This window comes from Cheilinus undulatus, linkage group 22, assembly GCF_018320785.1.
Source record: "Cheilinus undulatus linkage group 22, ASM1832078v1, whole genome shotgun sequence".
Taxonomy (NCBI): Eukaryota; Metazoa; Chordata; class Actinopteri; order Labriformes; family Labridae; genus Cheilinus; species Cheilinus undulatus.
In genome coordinates this window covers 1852929-1870829 of record NC_054886.1, presented here as the reverse complement: position 1 = coordinate 1870829, position 17901 = coordinate 1852929, and the positions used below count along the sequence as shown (strand labels likewise).

Below are 17901 nucleotides of genomic sequence, written 5' to 3'. Positions count from 1 at the left end.
CGAGAGAGAATATATGTCACTCAATGCAATCAGTAGGCATTTGTGACAGTCATTAAAAGGTGTGAAATTCGTGTAAGGTTGTGTGGGAGGCAGTGAGTGCGTGTCAACCAGAGAGAAACGGAGTGTGCTGACTGCTGGGGGATTTCTCGTGTGTGTGTGTCCACAGCTTGAAGTGTAGGAAATAAGAGTGCCTGTGTGATACAGAGATGCATTTCAACTCAAATTTTGGTGGAAGAAATCTGAAATGCGCCACCTCACGTCAACATAAAGTGTGACTGAGTCACTGTCGATGTGTGTGTGAGAGAGTGTGTGATGAAATCTCTCCGTCTGCGGTTAAAGTTCAACTCCTCAGAAATCCATTTTGGCTGTTTGTCCGGCGCCTCCGCTCTCCTTCTCCAGCCACTCTTTCATCTGCTCTCCATCCTTGGGATCCTTCATCTCTCACTCCTGCTGCTCCCATCTTCCCCTCCCCTCAGCTTCTTTTAGTGTGCAATTCCTTCACAGTCTTTTCTTTCCACGTCTCCCTCCCTCCCTTTCTCTTTTTCAAAGTTCTGCATTCAGACGCCGCTTTATTCCTCCTCCCCAGACAGCACTCTTTCTCGCCCTGTTCCTTTTACTTTATTCTCCTTTTTTATTTCAACCCCCCCCTTTCCCCATCAACCCCCCCGCCCAGCCCGCCTCTCACTTCTTTCAAAAAAAGCGTTTGAAAAAAAAAAACTTTCATAGATGGTTCTACCTCAACACTTCCACAAACGAGGTCTAAACTTCAAAACTACAGCATAGTACAAGGAGCTATAAAAATATACACAGAGTTCAGAGACCCTAGAGGGGTGGGAGGGGGGAGAGGGAGGGAGGGAGTGGATGAGAGAGGGAAGAGAGGAAGAGAGACACAACCTCTGTTCGCCAAGTAAATTAAAAGGTGGATTAAATTAATATGCAACGCAAAGGGGGAAAAGGAAGGTCGTTCTAAGTCGTGAAAAACAAAAACAGCAGATAAAAAATGTCTAGCAACAGAAGTGGGTAGAAATCATAAAACAATAGAAAACAAAACACCTAGAAATTATTCACTGGATATTCATATATATAATCTATAAGTGTCGATAGCGATAAAAAAATCTCACTTTTTTGATATTCGCTCACTATTTTGTGTTTTGGTATTTAAGACAAGTCTAAAGAACGCACGCACGCACACACTCACGCACAAAGCGAACACACACACACGCACTAAACCCACACACTCATATGCTTTAACTGCACACGCCTAATGTGGAGCAGCAGCGCCATAATTATTACCCAGGGTTGTATGCCCACTCGCACAGTCACGCACGCACATTATTAAAATATACAAGATTCTGAGTGTCACCGATTGGTCAGACCTCCTCAGGCCCGGGCCCGGTCATGTGACCGCCGCCCAGGCTCTGCTGATTGAGTGAGTCCGAGGCCCCCCTATTTTTCTCAGGAGAAACAAACACGAACAAACTAGAATCCTATTGGTGGTTTAGTGGCAGGGGCTGGTCTCTGTTTGGCTGATGGAGCTCTGAGGGGGCGGGGTGGTGAGCTAGGCAGGTATGGCCTCTGGGAATCAGAGTTCTCAGGTGCAAAGTGAGATTAGGGTTCTTTTTTTTTTCTTCTCCTTCTGTAAAAGTCCCAATGCATGGTCCATACTCCTAGAAAACTGTGTTTCCACACACACATACATTATTAGGCATTATGGGTTCGACTCTTCCATTTAGCAAGGGTGGGCTGCAGCTCTGAGTTAGCGAGAAGGGGGCGCTCAGAGGCTTTGGCCCCTTTATTAGGGCCTTGTTTAGAAGGGCACTGTACAAATATGACATCGCCCTTAACAAACATTTGGCAGCCCTGTTATGTGAGAATGGGTCAGGGTGATTTCTTCAGCTAGAAACACGACTGTGGCCGACTCACAAGGCAGTGAGAGGGGAGTCCATGGGGCAATACTAGAAGTACTGAGGGGTTCAGGGTCGGCTGTGATGGTGAGCTTTACTGCGTCTTTAAATGGAGCGGGGGATTGGTCGGTTATGGAAAGCGGGGAAGTGGGCGTGTCCAGTCGACCGAAGCAGCGGCTGTCTCATACTTTGTAGTAGATGTTAGCCGGGCTCTGAGGCGGCATCTCCTGGACGATGTAGACGGGGTGCCCATAGTCTCCGCTCACCTTCTCGTAGTGCGGGCAGTAGGCTGAGTCCGACGTCCGCAGAGGGATGATGATGTCGCTGGGTTCAGAGCCGTTGTTGTTGGAGCTGGAGATGCCCCCGCCTCCTCCCCGTTTAGGGCTGGTGAGGGAGGACAGTGAGAGCGGAGGGTGGTGGGTGTCCGAGTGCTTGGCGTGCCTCCGTCTGTAGCACACCACGCAGATCACGGCGGTCACCAGCAGGAGGAAGGCGGACCCTCCGGCGGCTCCGGCGATGAGGGCGATGTTGGAGGGTTGGAGGGGCCCGTTCTCGCCGTTGCCCTCGCTGCCTAAAGTGTTGGGTCCTCTGGACTGGGTGGAGTTTCCTGCACCGCCTGAAACAGATCAGAACAATGTTACTCCAACATCCACTGTTGACATATCCGTCGTCATGGGTGATAACACAGCCTACATGTGAGCTTTAAAATTACCATACCCATCCGTATGGATCTGAACCACAGTGATGACTAATGGGGATGGTTTAGCTCTGCTAGACCAGGCTGCAGAGATTTAACCCTGCAGTGATACTCAAAGTGTGGCTCTTTATGTCTTCATTTGAAACATTATTCCCCAGAAAACCTTCAGAAAAGAACTTTGACCTCAGAAATTAATCACATTGATCAGGTTTTTTCCTGGACTTATACAGAAGGCTTTAATTGTCAAACTAAATTGTCACATTTTTCCCCTTTTTCACATGTTTTTTGCCACTTTTCACCCAATTAAGCTACCTTTGCCATTAAACACCACTTGTTTGATTTTTTTTACCCATTTTTAACACTTCTTTTTGACACCTTTGTCCCATTGTTGCACTTTTTCACCACTTTTTGCCCATTTAAGCTACCTTTTGCCGTTAAATACCACCTGTTTCCTGTTTTTGCCCATTTTTTTTAACTTCTTTTTGCTACTTTTTCCCCATTTTTGCCACTTCTATCCCAGTTTGCCCTTTTTCACCATTTAAACCATTTCAGCTACCTTTTGCATTTAAATTACACTAGTGTCCTATTTTTTGCCCAATTTTGCAACTTCTTTTGAAGTTTTCCCCATTTTTGCCACTTTTCTCCTATTTTTGTCCCTTTTCACATTTTTTTGCCCATTTAAGCTACCTTTTGCCATTAAATACCAGTTGTTTACTATTTGTCAATTTTTGCAACTTTTTGTTGCCACTTTTATCCTATTTTTGACCTTTTTCACCATTTTTTGCCCATTTAAGCTACGTTTTGCAGTTAAATATCACTAGTTTCATTTTTTTTTGCCCTTTTTTACAACTTGTTTTTGCTAATTCTTCCCTGTTTTTGCCACTTTTATCCTATGTTTTCCCTTTTCACAATTTATGGCCATTTAAGCTACCTTTTGTCATTAAATACCACTTGATTCCTAATTTTTTGTCCATTTTTGCAACTTCTTTTTGCCACCTTTATCCTATTATTGCACCTTTTCACCACTTTTTGCCCATTTAAGCTACCTTTTGCCATTAAATACCACTAGTTTCCTAAAAAATGTTTGCCCTTTCTGCCACTCTTGCCTGCTTTTTGCCCATTTTAGTCACTTTTCTCTTATTTTTTGCCATATTTTTCTGCCACCTTTGGTACATTTTTGCCACCCTTAATCTATTTTTATGCTACTTTAAGCTGTTTTTGCCACTTTTCACCACCTAGATTGTGGCTCTTGCTAAGGTATTTTTCAACAGTTTGGTTCTTTGGTTGAGCAGAGTTGAGTAACACTGACCCAGAGGAATGCAGGAAGTATGCAGCAAATCTCACAGGCGCTTATATGCGGTCTCTTTATTGATGCAGTGAAGTGGACAGCAGTGCATATAAAACGGAGGGTGGTGTCTGCAGACGAAGAGAACTGTACAGTCTTGTGGACGGCCTGTCTGACCCACAGTATGTGTCAAGGTAACACACTCTATTTCCCTAACCTTAACAACTGTATTTACTTAGCATTAAAGCTAGCCACATAAAGAGCGCCTCCCCGCTTTGCTTCAACCACCAGACCACACACTCCGCCTGCCTGCTGGCCTTCCTGCCTGCCTGTCTGTCTTTTTTATCCGTCTGTCTGTTTATCAAACTGTCTGTCACGCTATCTCTGCTATGTTTGCTGGCCGATTCCTGCCTCTGTCTGTTGTGCGTCTGCTTGAAACCCAAGATCCTCACAACCCCAGAGCGCGCAGTTTTCTCTGCAGGAGATCGGGTCAGAACTCAGCAGGTGGATTCTGGTCTGGATGCGAGTCTGAGCGTGTGCATCTATGTGTGTTTACAAAGAGGGGGTCTGGCACCAGACCGTGTGAATGTGTGTGGCGAACTGGTTAAGGCTGGTAATGCGAGTCCCTTCAATATAGAGCCTTTGGATTGGCCTATCATTATTCTTGGCACACATCCCTTTCTTTTCTCCCTGTCTGTGTCTCCGGTGCTTCCTCGCCCTCCCCTGCTCCGTGGTTCATTCTATCTTCAGGTTATTCTAGCCGTAATGACCTGCCTCGCTCTGAGCTCAGGGCCTTGCAACACAAACACATATGCACACATGCACACACACACACACATGCAGGCAAATACATGCAAACACACCTCATCCCCTGCTGTTAGCCCCCCCTGCCGTGCCGGACCGACTGAGAGCAGAACGCTAATGTCAGACGTCGATTACACTTCCTTCTCTTTCTTCAGCTTTCTTCCTCCCTCCATTAACCCAATATCCCTCATTCTCCATCTCCATTATCATTGCCGCCTTTCACCGGCGCTCTTTATTATCTCCTCTTCCTTCACCTCTCCTCCTCCTCCGTCTTTTCTTCTAACCACCCCTATTTTCCAATCCCTAGTCTGTCATTTGTTTCCTTTTTTGTCACAAATGATCTTACTTTGATGCCGTCTTTTCTCCCTTGCCTCCGGCTTTTTTATTCTATCTGTGAATTATTACCTTAGAGATAGAAATTCAACAAGTCCATGATGACAGAGCAGGTCAAGGTGATGCCATAGATTTATCCTTGTATACAGAATGGCTGTTTTTCTGCCCTTTGTAATTCTTTAGATGATTTTTCAAACATATCTGGGGATGGCAGCAGTAATGCTTAAGCCTGATAGATTTTTTTTTCAGTTGCAGTGAATAATAACATGCTTTATTGTCTCTTTCAGCACGCTCCAGCTAAGCCACTGCAGAGTCTCCCTGCAGCCAGAGAACACAATTCATCACCACGATCCATAATTCATTTAATAACAAGTCTGTATTCAAACAGGAAGTGCATCATTAGATAAATGTAACTAAAAGCTTCTGTAAAACTTCTGATATCTGCAGCAGGAGTTTGCACTGACAGTGCTCCGTTTGCTGTGTTAAACTGTTTTCTTCTGTTATTGCCAAATCTAATTGTCACATCACTCATGCACAGTGCCGGGCCTCCATCATGTGAGGCATGCCTTGTTTTTTTCATCACTTTCAACCATTTTTTGCCACCTTTTGCCCACTTTTTCCACCCCCAGTTGGCTGGGCCCCAGAAACCTTTACCTGACTGTTATATTAGTCGGTTTTGTATTGATATGAATATGGTGTGCCTTGAGATTTTGGCTTCACCTTAGGTGTGCCTTGGGCGAAAAAAGTTTGAAAACCAGTCATCTAAGGGGTTTGACTTTAGCAAAAGAGAAAAAATCAGTGCAAATCTGTTTTTGCAAGTTCATATCAGAAGAGCTTGATCAAAGTTTGCACAGTCTAGTTCATCAATCTCTATTCTAAACCAGTTTAAAGGGGCCTAGTAATGAGCTTTTCCTATCCATCCACCCACGGCCTCACTCACTACCACTGCCCACTGTGAAGTTTAATGAATGACTACAAACGACTTAAGGAAACAAAGGCAGACATGACTGATGATTATTGATGATCAGGACCTCCTCAGATTGTCCAAACCCTTATTGGATGCATTAACTCCTTACCAGTTTAAGTCATCATTTATAATGGGTAATACTGGGAATTAGAATAAAGCCATATTAGAGCTCATGCACATAAAAAATAAGTATTTTCCTTCTGCTTTAAAGCACATTACTGCTCAGAGGTGTTTTGAGTCCTGTAATTTACTAATCAGTTCACATCTGGATGATTCTAGAGACTTTAAATTCCTGTTAATATTCCAGCAGATAATTTCCACTGTATTCACAAGAGCATACAGGTATATGAATTAACAACTTGAGCTGCTGTTATATCCTCGTCTGACCATGAAATGTGTAAAATCCCTCATTATGTGCATGATGTAAATCAGATTGGGTGGATGTCCGGTGTTATTTGTCTCATTCTAGTAAAAACAAAAGATCCTATTGTTGCTTTTTCACACATCCAATTCTCACCTATTTGAGGTATGGACATGTGATAAGACAATGTGTGAATACCCCCAATTCTCACATTTGGTACAGAACACAAATTCACAAAAAGGAGATTTTAAGACGACAAATCCTGTTCTGTCTCCTCCTCTGAATGACTTTGAGGCATAAACGTAGCCTTGAGATTTCCATCTCCTTCCTCTCTTTCTCTCTTTCTTTCTTACTTTCTTCCTCTCGTTCTCTCTTTCTTTTTCCTTCTTTCTTTCTTTCTTTCTTTCTTTCTTTCTTTCTTTCTTTCTTTCTTTCTCTCTCCTGACAGAACCACAGAATCCAGGCCAACCAAACTAATGACAATAATAATTCTCCAAAATGTCGCCTCCGGATGACTCCCTCTCTCTCCCGCTGCCCTCTCTCTTATCCCTTCTGCCTCTTTTTTCTTTCTCCCCCTCTCTTTTTCTCATCCTTCTCCCAAGGTAGCTATTAGCCATCCATTCCCCGCCTGCAGCACTTAGCTCGGAGGGCCGGGCGCAGAGACGAGGAGGAGAGGGATAGAGTGAGAGAGAGAGGACGGTACGGAATTAAATAGAGAGATCCACAGATGTCACCGCTGCACATTCTCCATCTGTCGCCTCCTCCCTCCCTCTCCCTGCTGCCTTGCTTTTTTATCTACCACTCTTTGCTTATTCCCCCCATCCATTTTGCGGATGGATCCGCCGAGGATTATCTCCATTTGGTCTCTTGCTTACCTGGGTTTCTGCTGGGGGAGCGTCCCGCTGGCGGATCTTTCTTCGGAGGCAGCCCGTATTGGCCTACGGAAAAAAAAATAACAGTGGAATATGAGAAGAATGGCACGGATACAGATACGGCCTCTATCTTCTGAAACAGCCAAGGCTCTCTAAATTGGAACCAATATGTGACATTAGCAAACAGAGAGCCCCGCCAGAAAGAGAAATCAACCAGAGGAGCTTTATTAAAGGCTTCCCTCCCTTCCATTCCCATTATAGGAGAGCACATATTGATTGGGCCTCCTTGCGCTGTGTATGAGCACTTTTCCATTTGTTTGAATGGGAAACCAAAGAGAGGCCGATTGTTGTTTGGGCCAAAGTGAATTTACACAAGGCCATAACGGCTTGTAATCTGTAGTCGCTAAATAAGGCCATCTGTCTAGCAAGCCCTCAGTAATGGTGACGGCATTAAAGTGCGTTTATGTGACACATGCAAACGCACACACATCCACACACACAGATGCAGCTATTGTAGAAGCGCCACTCCTCACGGCTGAAAGAGATGGTTCAGAAAACACTCATTTTGTCTGCTTCCGAGCCATCTGCACGCTGAAGAGCTGCAAGAATAGACTTATATATTGGGATAAAGCGCTGTGGAAAGTATTAGCCCCTTCCTGATTTCTTTTTTAAGCATATTTGTCACAATTAAGACGCCATGGAAGAAATTCAAGATCAGATGAGACGCAAAGTTGTTGACATCTATAAGCCTAGAACACTGGTTCTCAAATGGTGTTCCAAGGCACGTCTAGATGTGCCTAACTAAACATTCTGTAACCCAATTCCTAACTGCATGCAGGGGTCAGACATCGCGTTGCATCCTGCAGCATTGCATGCCCACTGTCCATCTGTTATCTGTTAAAAGTGCAATTTTTCCCGTGTACAAATATGACATCTCATGAAAGTCATGAATTAAAGGTGTGGTGTCTTGCCCTAGACTTTAACGGCTGTTGCACATAGTTGTGTCTCCAAGTTTGATGAGTGAGGAAAAGGGAAGAAAATTAAAAATATATTCTGATAGGACACTCCTGGTGCCTTGTCATCCTCCAGGCAACCTCTTTCCTTGGCCACTTGTCCATCTCAATTCAAGCAACAGAGAGGAAAATTAAAAGAGTGATGGGGGAAAACGTTGGGCCATTGAGCTGCAATGCACTCTGTCGCTCACAGACTGTCAGGATACCATAAAAGGAAGCTCCATAACCAAAGTAATTTGCGGCTGAGACACATGTTTTAGGGTGCATTCACACAGGAACTGTTTGGTCCACTTTTAACAAACTCTGGTCCGTTTTCCTGGACAGTCCGGTTAGTTTGGAGTGGTGTGAAAGCTCACGAAAACTCTGGTGCGGACCAAGAAAGCGGATTCTGGTCTGTTTGAAAACACAAGGTCTCGGTCCGCATCCAAACGAACCCTGGTGCGGTTTGTTTGAGGTGTGAAAGCAAAGCAGACCAACTTGTGAACCAAAGGCAGGAAGTGGCATAAAGCATAATGATATACTGATCTATATGTGATTTAATACAGTCAAATACATGTCGGTACCTCACTTGGCGTCTGTGTAGCCATAGCAGCACGTCGTAGTGGGTGCTGATTTATTCATATCATGTAAAGTATGACATGCTGGACAGCTCACCGCCTTGTTGGCTACTCATAATATCCCAAGGCAAACGCAGAAACCCCAAGACGGTGTAAATTCTGTGTTTTTTCATTGTTTTTGTGGAATAAAAGGCAGATGTTGTAGGTGTTCAGACGGTTTGGTCCATTTGACCAAGAGCAGTGTGAATTCAAACCAAACCAAAGGAGAGTCCGGCGATGCTGCAATTTCCATTCCAAAATCGACCGAGTCCCCCGGACTATCAGGTGTGAAAATGACCTAAGAGGCTATGAATATGGTGTGCTTGATTTTTGGTGTGCCTTGAGCAAAAACAATTTGAAAACCCCTGGTTCAGAAAGAGCAAAAAAGTCTTTTACAGGGCTTCAGAACTCCAGTGAACCACGGGGAGAGCCGTTATCCACAAATGGAGAGAACTTCAACAGTGGTGAACCTTTCCAGGACTGGCCTGCCTGACAAAGCTACTCTAAGAGCACATCAATGACTCATCTGGGAGGTCACTAAAAACCCAGACCAACATCTTAAGACCTGCAGGCCTCACTGGACTCAGTTAAGGTCAGAGTTCATGACTCAGCATTAACAAAGAGACCGGGAAAAAATGGCGTCATGGGAGAGTTCTAAGGTCTCACATTTGCCAGTAAACATCTTGCTGATCAACAAGATTTTTGGGAAATATTCTGCGGACCGATGAGTCTAAAGCTGAGCTTTTTTTGATGGTGTAAAACTAACAAAGCATTTAATACAAAGAACATCATACTGGCAGTCAAACATGGTGGCAGTGGGATGGTCTGGGGCTGCTTTGCTGCTTCAGGACCTGGATGACTTGTCATAATTGATGGAACCATGGATTATGTTTTCCACCAGGAAAATAAAAAACCATTGTTTCAGCCCTGCTCAGAACGAGCTATTTCTGTGTCTGTAGCTTTAAATGTTAATGAGCTGTCTGACTCCGCCCCTCTCAGGAAATGGATGTGGCTGATCCTCCTCTAAGCTGGCAGCTGAGCGGAGGATCAGGAGAGGGGGGTGGAACTTTCTTCTCAGTCTTTTAAGCGGGGCGGGGCCAACTGAACCTAGGGGCGGGGCTAACTCCCCACATGACATCATTTTTTTAGAAAAGCTTGAAAAACTGATTTTTGCATGATATGTCCCCTTTAAATCTGATTGGGATGCTGTGGGATGACCTTAAACATGCTGTTCATGCTTGAAAACCTCCAATGTGGATCAATTAAAACAATTCTGCAATGAAAATTGGGACAAAATTCCTCCTTCTTTGCTCACAGTTGTTGCCGCCAAGGATGGCACAACCAGCTACCAGGTTTAGAGGGCGATGACATCATCACATAGGGCCAGGCAGGTTTGGATAGCATTTTCGCTTTACTAAATAAAACTGTCATTAAAAAAAGACGCTTGTTACATAGATTTGGTTGTCTTTGTCTAATATTAAAATTTGATTGCCGATCTGAAACGTTTAAGTAGGATAAAAATAAGAACTCAGGATGGGTGCAGATGCTTTCTCCCAGCATTGCATGACTGTTCACTTTATGCAACGTTCTCCTAAAGTCTGTTATTGGTCAAAACAGCAGAAGGAGTGAGAAAAATAGATCTGACCACAGGGTGCTTATGGATGAAACTGTACTATAAACCCACACAAACACACATTGATCTCGCCCATGCATGGAGTAGTAAATGTGTGTGTGCATGTACAACCATCAACCTATACATACTGACATTTAGAGAGGAGTGAGGCTATTGGCCAGCAGCTCCCTCATGACAATCAGCCAAACAGAAGTTAGGGGCGGTGCTGTCTGGATCAATAGAAACTGCCCCTGCACTAGTCTCTAGTGTGTGGTCAGCAGGGGCTAGGTTCACTGCATGTGTGTGTGACAGAGACAGAGAGCGAGCAAGATAGATAAAGAATAAAATAAGAGAAGACAGGTCAACCAATGTGTGTGGGCTGAGGGTGAAAGTCTGAATTTTCTGAGTGTGTGTGAGTGTTCCTCAGAGCGAAGCAGAGCGCCATATCTCATCAGAGATCACCACGAGGCGGCACGCCGCTTATTTAGACGACAAACAACACAGACGTGACCTTTCAGCCACGTAGCAGATAAGACAGAAAGACAGAGGAGAGGAGTGAAAATAACAGAGAGGGGGATTGAGAGGGAGAGTTGTGAGGAGAGATGGCCAGCATGCAAAATGAACAGGAAGTGATGAGGACGGGGAAAAGGGGAATTTGAAAAGGAAGCGAGCAATGTCGCTCGATTGAAAAGGGGATAAAAAAAAAATGGAAACGCAAAGGGAATAGAGGAGAGGAGAGGTGAAGGAAGGACGGAGGAGAGGGGAGAAAGATGGGAGATGAAGCAGGAAAGGAAATGTGTCCGTGCCTGTATGAACCTCACGGTGGGAGCAGAAGGGTTTGCGTGTGTGGGGAATTAAGGTAGCATTTCCACCGCCTGAGTGGTGAAAAGGCCAGGGGACAGGAAGTGTATGTGTGCTGCTTTTCTATTGAGCTTAGCTGACTCTGTTGATGTTTTGGGCTGATAGAGCCACTGCAGCACCATTTTAGCCTTTGATGAGGAGCACCTACAATACACAAGGCCTGATAACAAGGGATGGGCGAAAGAAACAGGAATAGGAGGCTGTATACAGGCTGTGTGTGAGGGGGGGTCGTGTGAAGGACAGGTGCCTATTATGCGGAGGAATGCACAGGTCAGTGAAAATGCTTAAAAGGCCTTTTTTCTGCTGCTTTTCTTAGAAAAAGCCTGCATGTGAGGGTCATTACCTGGGAATATTTTCCAAACAAATTAGAGGTGTGTGCAGCCACGAGTCATTAAAAATCCCTGACTGTGTGCTTTAACACTGAATGGACTCATTTTGTTATCGGGATGTAGCTGGCAGGTCTGCTACGGGGGGAAATGTGTGCATGTTCACAATCTGTGGCCATGTTTGTGCTCATGCACTAGCTTAATGTTGCACCTTTAATGAATATAGCACACGGAGATAACGCTAGTGTGTGTGTCCAGCATGGTAGTTAAAAGGCAGAGTGAGAGGGGAGTCAACAGGGCTCATTAGAGCTGACTGATCCCACACTTCTCCACTGTACTCACCACTTAACAAGCCTTAATACTCTGAGTGAGAACACACTCACACACAGAGGTCACACACGCGTTTGTGTCTACACGTTTTGTATGTGAGTGTAAGAGAAGAGAAGATAAAGGAGTGGGCTTAAGACGAGAAGATGCTGCATGCCAGATAAGGTGCTGTAATGAATGCGAGCTGCAGATGGGAGATGATGTGAGATGTGGTGAACTGGAGCCAGTTTGTGTGAGTCATACTGTGTGTTAAGTGAGCAATTGTGTGTGAAGCATGAATAACCATGTGTGTTATGAGTGTGTGAGAAGAAGAGGAGTGGACCCAGGAGTTTTATATACGCGATAGCTCGCGTGTGTGTGTGTTGACATCATGATATAGGGAGAGAGAGGTGAGAAAACTTACTCTGCCCCACTTTCAGCACCACCTTCATGCCTTGCGTGGCACATACTCCGCCTCTCATGCTATCAAGGCCTTGGCGTGTCCCATCTGATGTTGCTGCATGGGGAGAAACACAAAACAGCATGATTAGGCAAGGAGAGACTGTTTTCAATAGAGTGCCTATGTAACATATTCACCCCCTGAATGATTACCCGTTTAGGGATTTCTTGAACCAACCATGGTCAGTATAATTTGGCTTTTTAATGGAAAACAAAAAAACCCCTCTGTAACGTCAAAGTGGAAACAGATTTATACAAAGTTATTAAACAGAAATATGTAAAGTAAAATAAGTGATTGCAAAAATATTCACCCCCTTATGTCTCAGTGATTGTAGTATGACGATTCAAAAATCAGTATTCCTGGCTACCATTACACCATGAAGACAATTTCTGCACAGTTTGCCTCTTTTTACCTATTTTTGCCACATCACACCATTTTTGCCATATTTTAACCCCTTTTCTCCTCTTTTTCCCACCAATTTTTGCCAATTTAAACAACTTTTTTGCAGCTCTAAACTCATTTTTGTCTATTTTGAACCCTTTGCACCATTTTTTTCTGCCTGTTGGCCTCTTCTAAACCATTTCTTACCACTTTCCACTGATTGCTGCCTCTGTTGACTCATTTTGCCACTATTTACCCCTTTTCACCACTTTTTTACGCTCATTTTTGCCCACTTTAACCACATTTTATAATCTGTTATGCCCATATTTGCCAGTTTCAACCACGTTTCCCCACTTTTAAATCCCATTTCAACAAATTTTCCACACATTTTTGCCACTTTTATATATTTTTGCCTTTTTCTAATCCACCAATTTTGGTGCCTGTTTTTGCCACTTCTGAACTATTTCTTGCCACTTTCTGGCTTTTTGGCACTCTCTGACCCCTTTTGCCACTTATTGCCCCTATGTATCACTTCTTACGCCAATTTTTGCCAGTTTAAACAACTTCCTGTTGTTCCTAAACAACAAGAAGTGGCTTATTTTCCTGGGAGTAGTAGTTTTTTCTGTGTAATACACCGAAGACCTTAGCCTGCACACATACTCGCTCTTGCTCTCATTTCAACCCTATTCTTTTACAAAAACACTCAGACACACAACCCACACACACCAGACATCCATCACACACACCTTTGACACACTTCCACACATATGTTGTTATGGATTCGCAAAAACCTGGTTGCACCAAACGCTTTCACAGCCAGCACGAAGCTTTTGGAACTAATTACAGCCTCAGATGAAGAGTCCAACTACTCATCTGGCTCGTTTTTTTTTTTTTTTTTTTTTTTACAGGCAACAAAATTGACTATACCTCAAAAAGCAAGTTATGTACAGACTCCAAATAAATTTCATGTGGTTCCAAAGGATATTGTGCAACTTTTTTAAAATTATTATTATTATGTATTATTTTTATTCTATTTTATTTGAATATTTTTTATTTATTATTATTATAACTATTATATATATATATATATATTTTTTTTTTTTTTTTTTTTTTTTTTTAAAGATGTGCAACTTTTTACATTTACAAATTTGAGAAATACAGCTGCGGAATTTCTGTATTTTGAAAAATATGAGGAAAATCTAAATGTTTTTTTTTTTTTTTTTTTTTAGGTTTATTGCACTTTTAAGCAATGTATTGTAGTAGTTAAGACATAAGTCAATGCATGATAGTAAAACTTGGTTTATAAGGGTTTTATTGATGTAAAGCAAATAAAAATACTCCCAAAAACTGCACTACAGAATGCAAAAATGTAAGAATATTTCCTGGCGGACTGAGACCGATCCACACAGACTCAGAGATGTGACTGCACCCAAAGGTGACTTTACTAAATACAGACTAGAAGGGGTTGAATATTTATGCACTCACTTATTTTAAATTACAGATTTTCACAGTTTTCACTTTGACATTAGAGAGGTTTTTTTTTATTATTTTTTGTCAAAAACATTCAAACATATGTCGGCCCTGACTGATTTTTTTTAACAAAAGGGTGAAACATCCAAGAAGGTGGATACTTCATACAGGCGCTGTACACAGAAACTGATTCATACACACAAACAGAACAAATCTATACATTAAAAGCAACAACATTCACCCTCTTTCAATCTATACCCTACACCCACAACAGCTTCTATTCACATGGCCGGCCGTTCCAGAGAGTCAGCAAGTGACATTTGCAGAGGCAGCGATTTAAAACTCCACCAGAAGCTCTGAAATGTCAAACTACAAGGCAGCAGCACTTTAATAAGTCCTCATTTAGTAGTCCGCTGGAATTCATTAACACCCCCGCTGCGCTGCATGGACTCAACCGCTTTCACTCAACTGCAATTGCTGCTCAGGTTGGAGAAATAGCAGGAGAGGGGGGTCATTTAGGAAGGCAGAGACTGGCTAATGGGAAAAAAGCGGAGGGTAATCCAATCAGGGAGCGCATGAGAAGTAAAATGGAGCCCCTGAGACGCCAAACAGTGTGTGAAGAGAGAAACGAGATCTGATTGGTCGGGAAGCCGACTGTTTAAATGAGTTCAAGCTCAAAGTTGGTAATACCCCATTACTATCACTGCTTATGTTTTAATTAAAAGGAATTAGAACTCATTTTTGACTTGAAATTGAGGGACTAATGTGTTAATACATGCAATGCCTGATCTGAAAATGCATTTTCATGCTGCTTAAGCTTTCCTTCAGTGATAAAATGCAAACTAGAAATACAGAGTTGGAGCAAATCAGCAACAAAGCATGCTCTGGATTTCTCAGTGCAGCTGTGAAGGAGGCCAAAGGAGGTCAAGTGGTGCATGGACAGCAGGGAGTGTGAGTATGAATGTGCATGAATTCCTGTAACACCAACACTTCTTATATAAAGCATGCCAGTGAATGCATTAAAGATCACTGGTGTGCAGGTCACAGAGGCTGGAGGAGGAGGAGAATGGCACACAAAGAGAATGAGGACAGGGGGAGAGGGGAGAGAAAGTCTAAGGGAGGTCAGAGAGAGAAGGTGAGGAGGTGAGGCCTTCTTGATGAGATCCACACCTCTGCTGCTTCACTTTTAACTATTTTTAGATCTAAAGTTTGGCTAGACGTAGAGACGGGTTTGTAGAAACAGTGAAAAACAATATTAGACAAGTTCTTCGTCCTTCCAGCCGAGCAGCTCTTACAACCCTGCACACACCACCCAACTCTCCTTATTTTCCCCGTTATAGCCCTCGGGGCTAACCCTCACCTTGTCTCCTTAAAGAAATATAAAAATCATTTTCCCCCCGCCACTTTGCTCCAGGCTATAGATTAGCCTGTCTGAAGTGATGCAGAAAGGGAGGGATGGCGGAAGGCTCCGGAGAGGGAGAGGGAGTGAAATGGAGGTGTGAAAAAGAGGCAGCTTCACTTCTAACACCTCCCTCTCTCTCCCTCCCTCTCTCTCTCCATCCCTGCAGGATGCAGAGTGTGAAAGCAGAGGAGGAGAGAAGCAGGCGGAGGTCACGGTGTACAGCAGTATGGTGGGAAAGCCAGAAGACAGGGATGGATGAAGGGATATATAAAGAAGGTTTCAATAAAGTTCTGTTCAAAGTTTGTAAGCTCAAGCTGCTTTTTTACTATTAGCTGCATTAATAAATCCTCAGATCCACCAGAGACCTTCCTAATATATTTGTAGAAGTAGGAGGATAATCTATGACTTTTAAAAGTGGCTGCTCATAATGTTGTATTCAGCCTGCATTTAAGACTATTCAGCGATGGGAAGAGAAATTTCAGACTAAAAAGATCAAGCAAAAGCACTTCTATGAACAAACTAGTTCAGTCCAGCTCAACCACAGAGCCCAAATGTTGAAAAATACCTTTGCAAGAGCCACAATAAGTGGTGAAAAGTGGCAGTAAAAATACATTAAAGCTGCAAAAACAGGTGAAAAAGCTGCAAAAAAGTGCCAAAAATGGGTGTACAGGGGTTAAAAAAAAAGAGCAGAAAATGGAAGAGACTGGGTGGAGAAAAAGGTGCAGAAATGTGAGACATGACAAAAAAAAAAGACTTACAGGTAGCAATAATGGCAAAAAAAAAAAAAAAAAAAAGATTGAAAAGTGAATGAAATTGGGGGGAAAAAAGCAAAGAGGTGGGTAAAAATAAGTGAAAAATAACTAAAATTGGCAAAAAGCAGCGAAAAGGTGGGGAAAATTGGTGAAAAGAGACTAAATTGGCAAAAACCATCAAAAAAGTGGGGTAAAATCAGTGAAAAGTGACTAAAATTGGCAAAAAACGCAAAAAGGTGGGGGAATATTAGTAAAAGGTGACTAAAATTGTAACAAAGCAGCAAAAAAGTAGGGTAAAATGAGTGAAAAGTGACTAAAATTAGCAAAAAGCAGCAAAAAAGTAGGGTAAAATGAGTGAAAAATAACTGAAACTGGCAAAAAGCAGCAGAAAGTTGGGGGAAATGGGAAAAGTGACATGTAATGGCAAGAGGCACCTTAAATGGGCAAAAATTGGCAAAAAAAAAAGGGAATAAATGGGTAAAAAATTGCAAATAAGGGCAATGAAAATATACAGACAAAAAATGAAGGATGACAATTAAATTTGAAAATTAAAGCCTGCTGGTTAAGTGTGAGAAACAAATTGCAATGAATAATTCTGAAGTCAAAGTTTGTCTCTTAAATGGTTTTCTGGGGAATCATGTTTCAAATTTAGACATAAAAGAGCCACAAATCTTCACAAAGAGCCACATGTGGTTCTCGAGCCACACGTTGAGGATCACTGCTCTAGTCCATGTATTTTAGGCTTTCTTCTTTTTTCTCTGAACAAATTTCAAGGCTTGTAATAAGAAAGAAAGGAAGAAAGAAAGAAAGAAAGAAAGAAAGCTTTTATGTCAAAGATCATTTCAGAAAAACTGTGTCCACTGCTTCTAAATGATGCATCGCATCTCTGCTGTTTTAATGCATGCTCTAATTCTTCCTGGTTGTTGTTAAATTTCCTGTTCTCATATCTTCCTGCACTGAGACACTTCAAACAAAGCATTTTTGACAAGTCTGAGTGAGTTTTGTGGCTCATTTGTAGGGGAAATAAAACCACGGTAGGATCAATGGACAGACTGAGAGAATAAATGCAGCATCAGAAGGCAGACACGGTTCTGGAGGCATTCTGGGTTCTGTTTGTAGTCTGAGTGTTGTTGACTGCTGTTTCTGATGAAGAGTTTGTGTTAAAAGTAAAGGAAATATGTGCATTGGCACATATGTAGACCTATAAAACTCTGTTGTACCTCACATTTCTGTTGAGGCCGGTGTAGTGAATATTTATGTGGCCCATTTTAGATGAAAATTGTGACCCAGTTTACCTAGCTGGTAAATGGGCCAGTACATTCAGATGCAGTAAAAATATATTGTGTTAATCCAATTTAACTGGACTTTTGAAAAAAAGTTGAAATTGTGCTCAAAGTCAGACACGCACACACACACACACACCTCACTAATGCAGTTGGAGATAAACGTACACCTTAATGAGGCCCAAACTGCACCAGGAGATCAGAGCATGTTCCATG

The 17901-nt window shown here is 42.7% G+C and overlaps 1 protein-coding gene across 1 annotated transcript in view; it reads right to left on the bottom strand.

Moving 5' to 3' along the window:
* Nucleotides 1-679: 679 nt before the first annotated feature.
* The window catches only part of efnb3b (ephrin-B3b), a 141734-nt gene continuing 124512 nt past the window's right edge, over nt 680-17901 (bottom strand). Inside the window, exons 3-5 of the mRNA XM_041778794.1 lie at nt 12362-12454; nt 7227-7289; nt 680-2520 (exon numbers count right to left, since the gene is read on the bottom strand). Of these exons, the coding sequence (XP_041634728.1) occupies nt 2087-2520; nt 7227-7289; nt 12362-12454 (590 nt within the window). The 3' untranslated portion in view covers nt 680-2086. The remainder of the gene's footprint in view (nt 2521-7226; nt 7290-12361; nt 12455-17901) is intronic.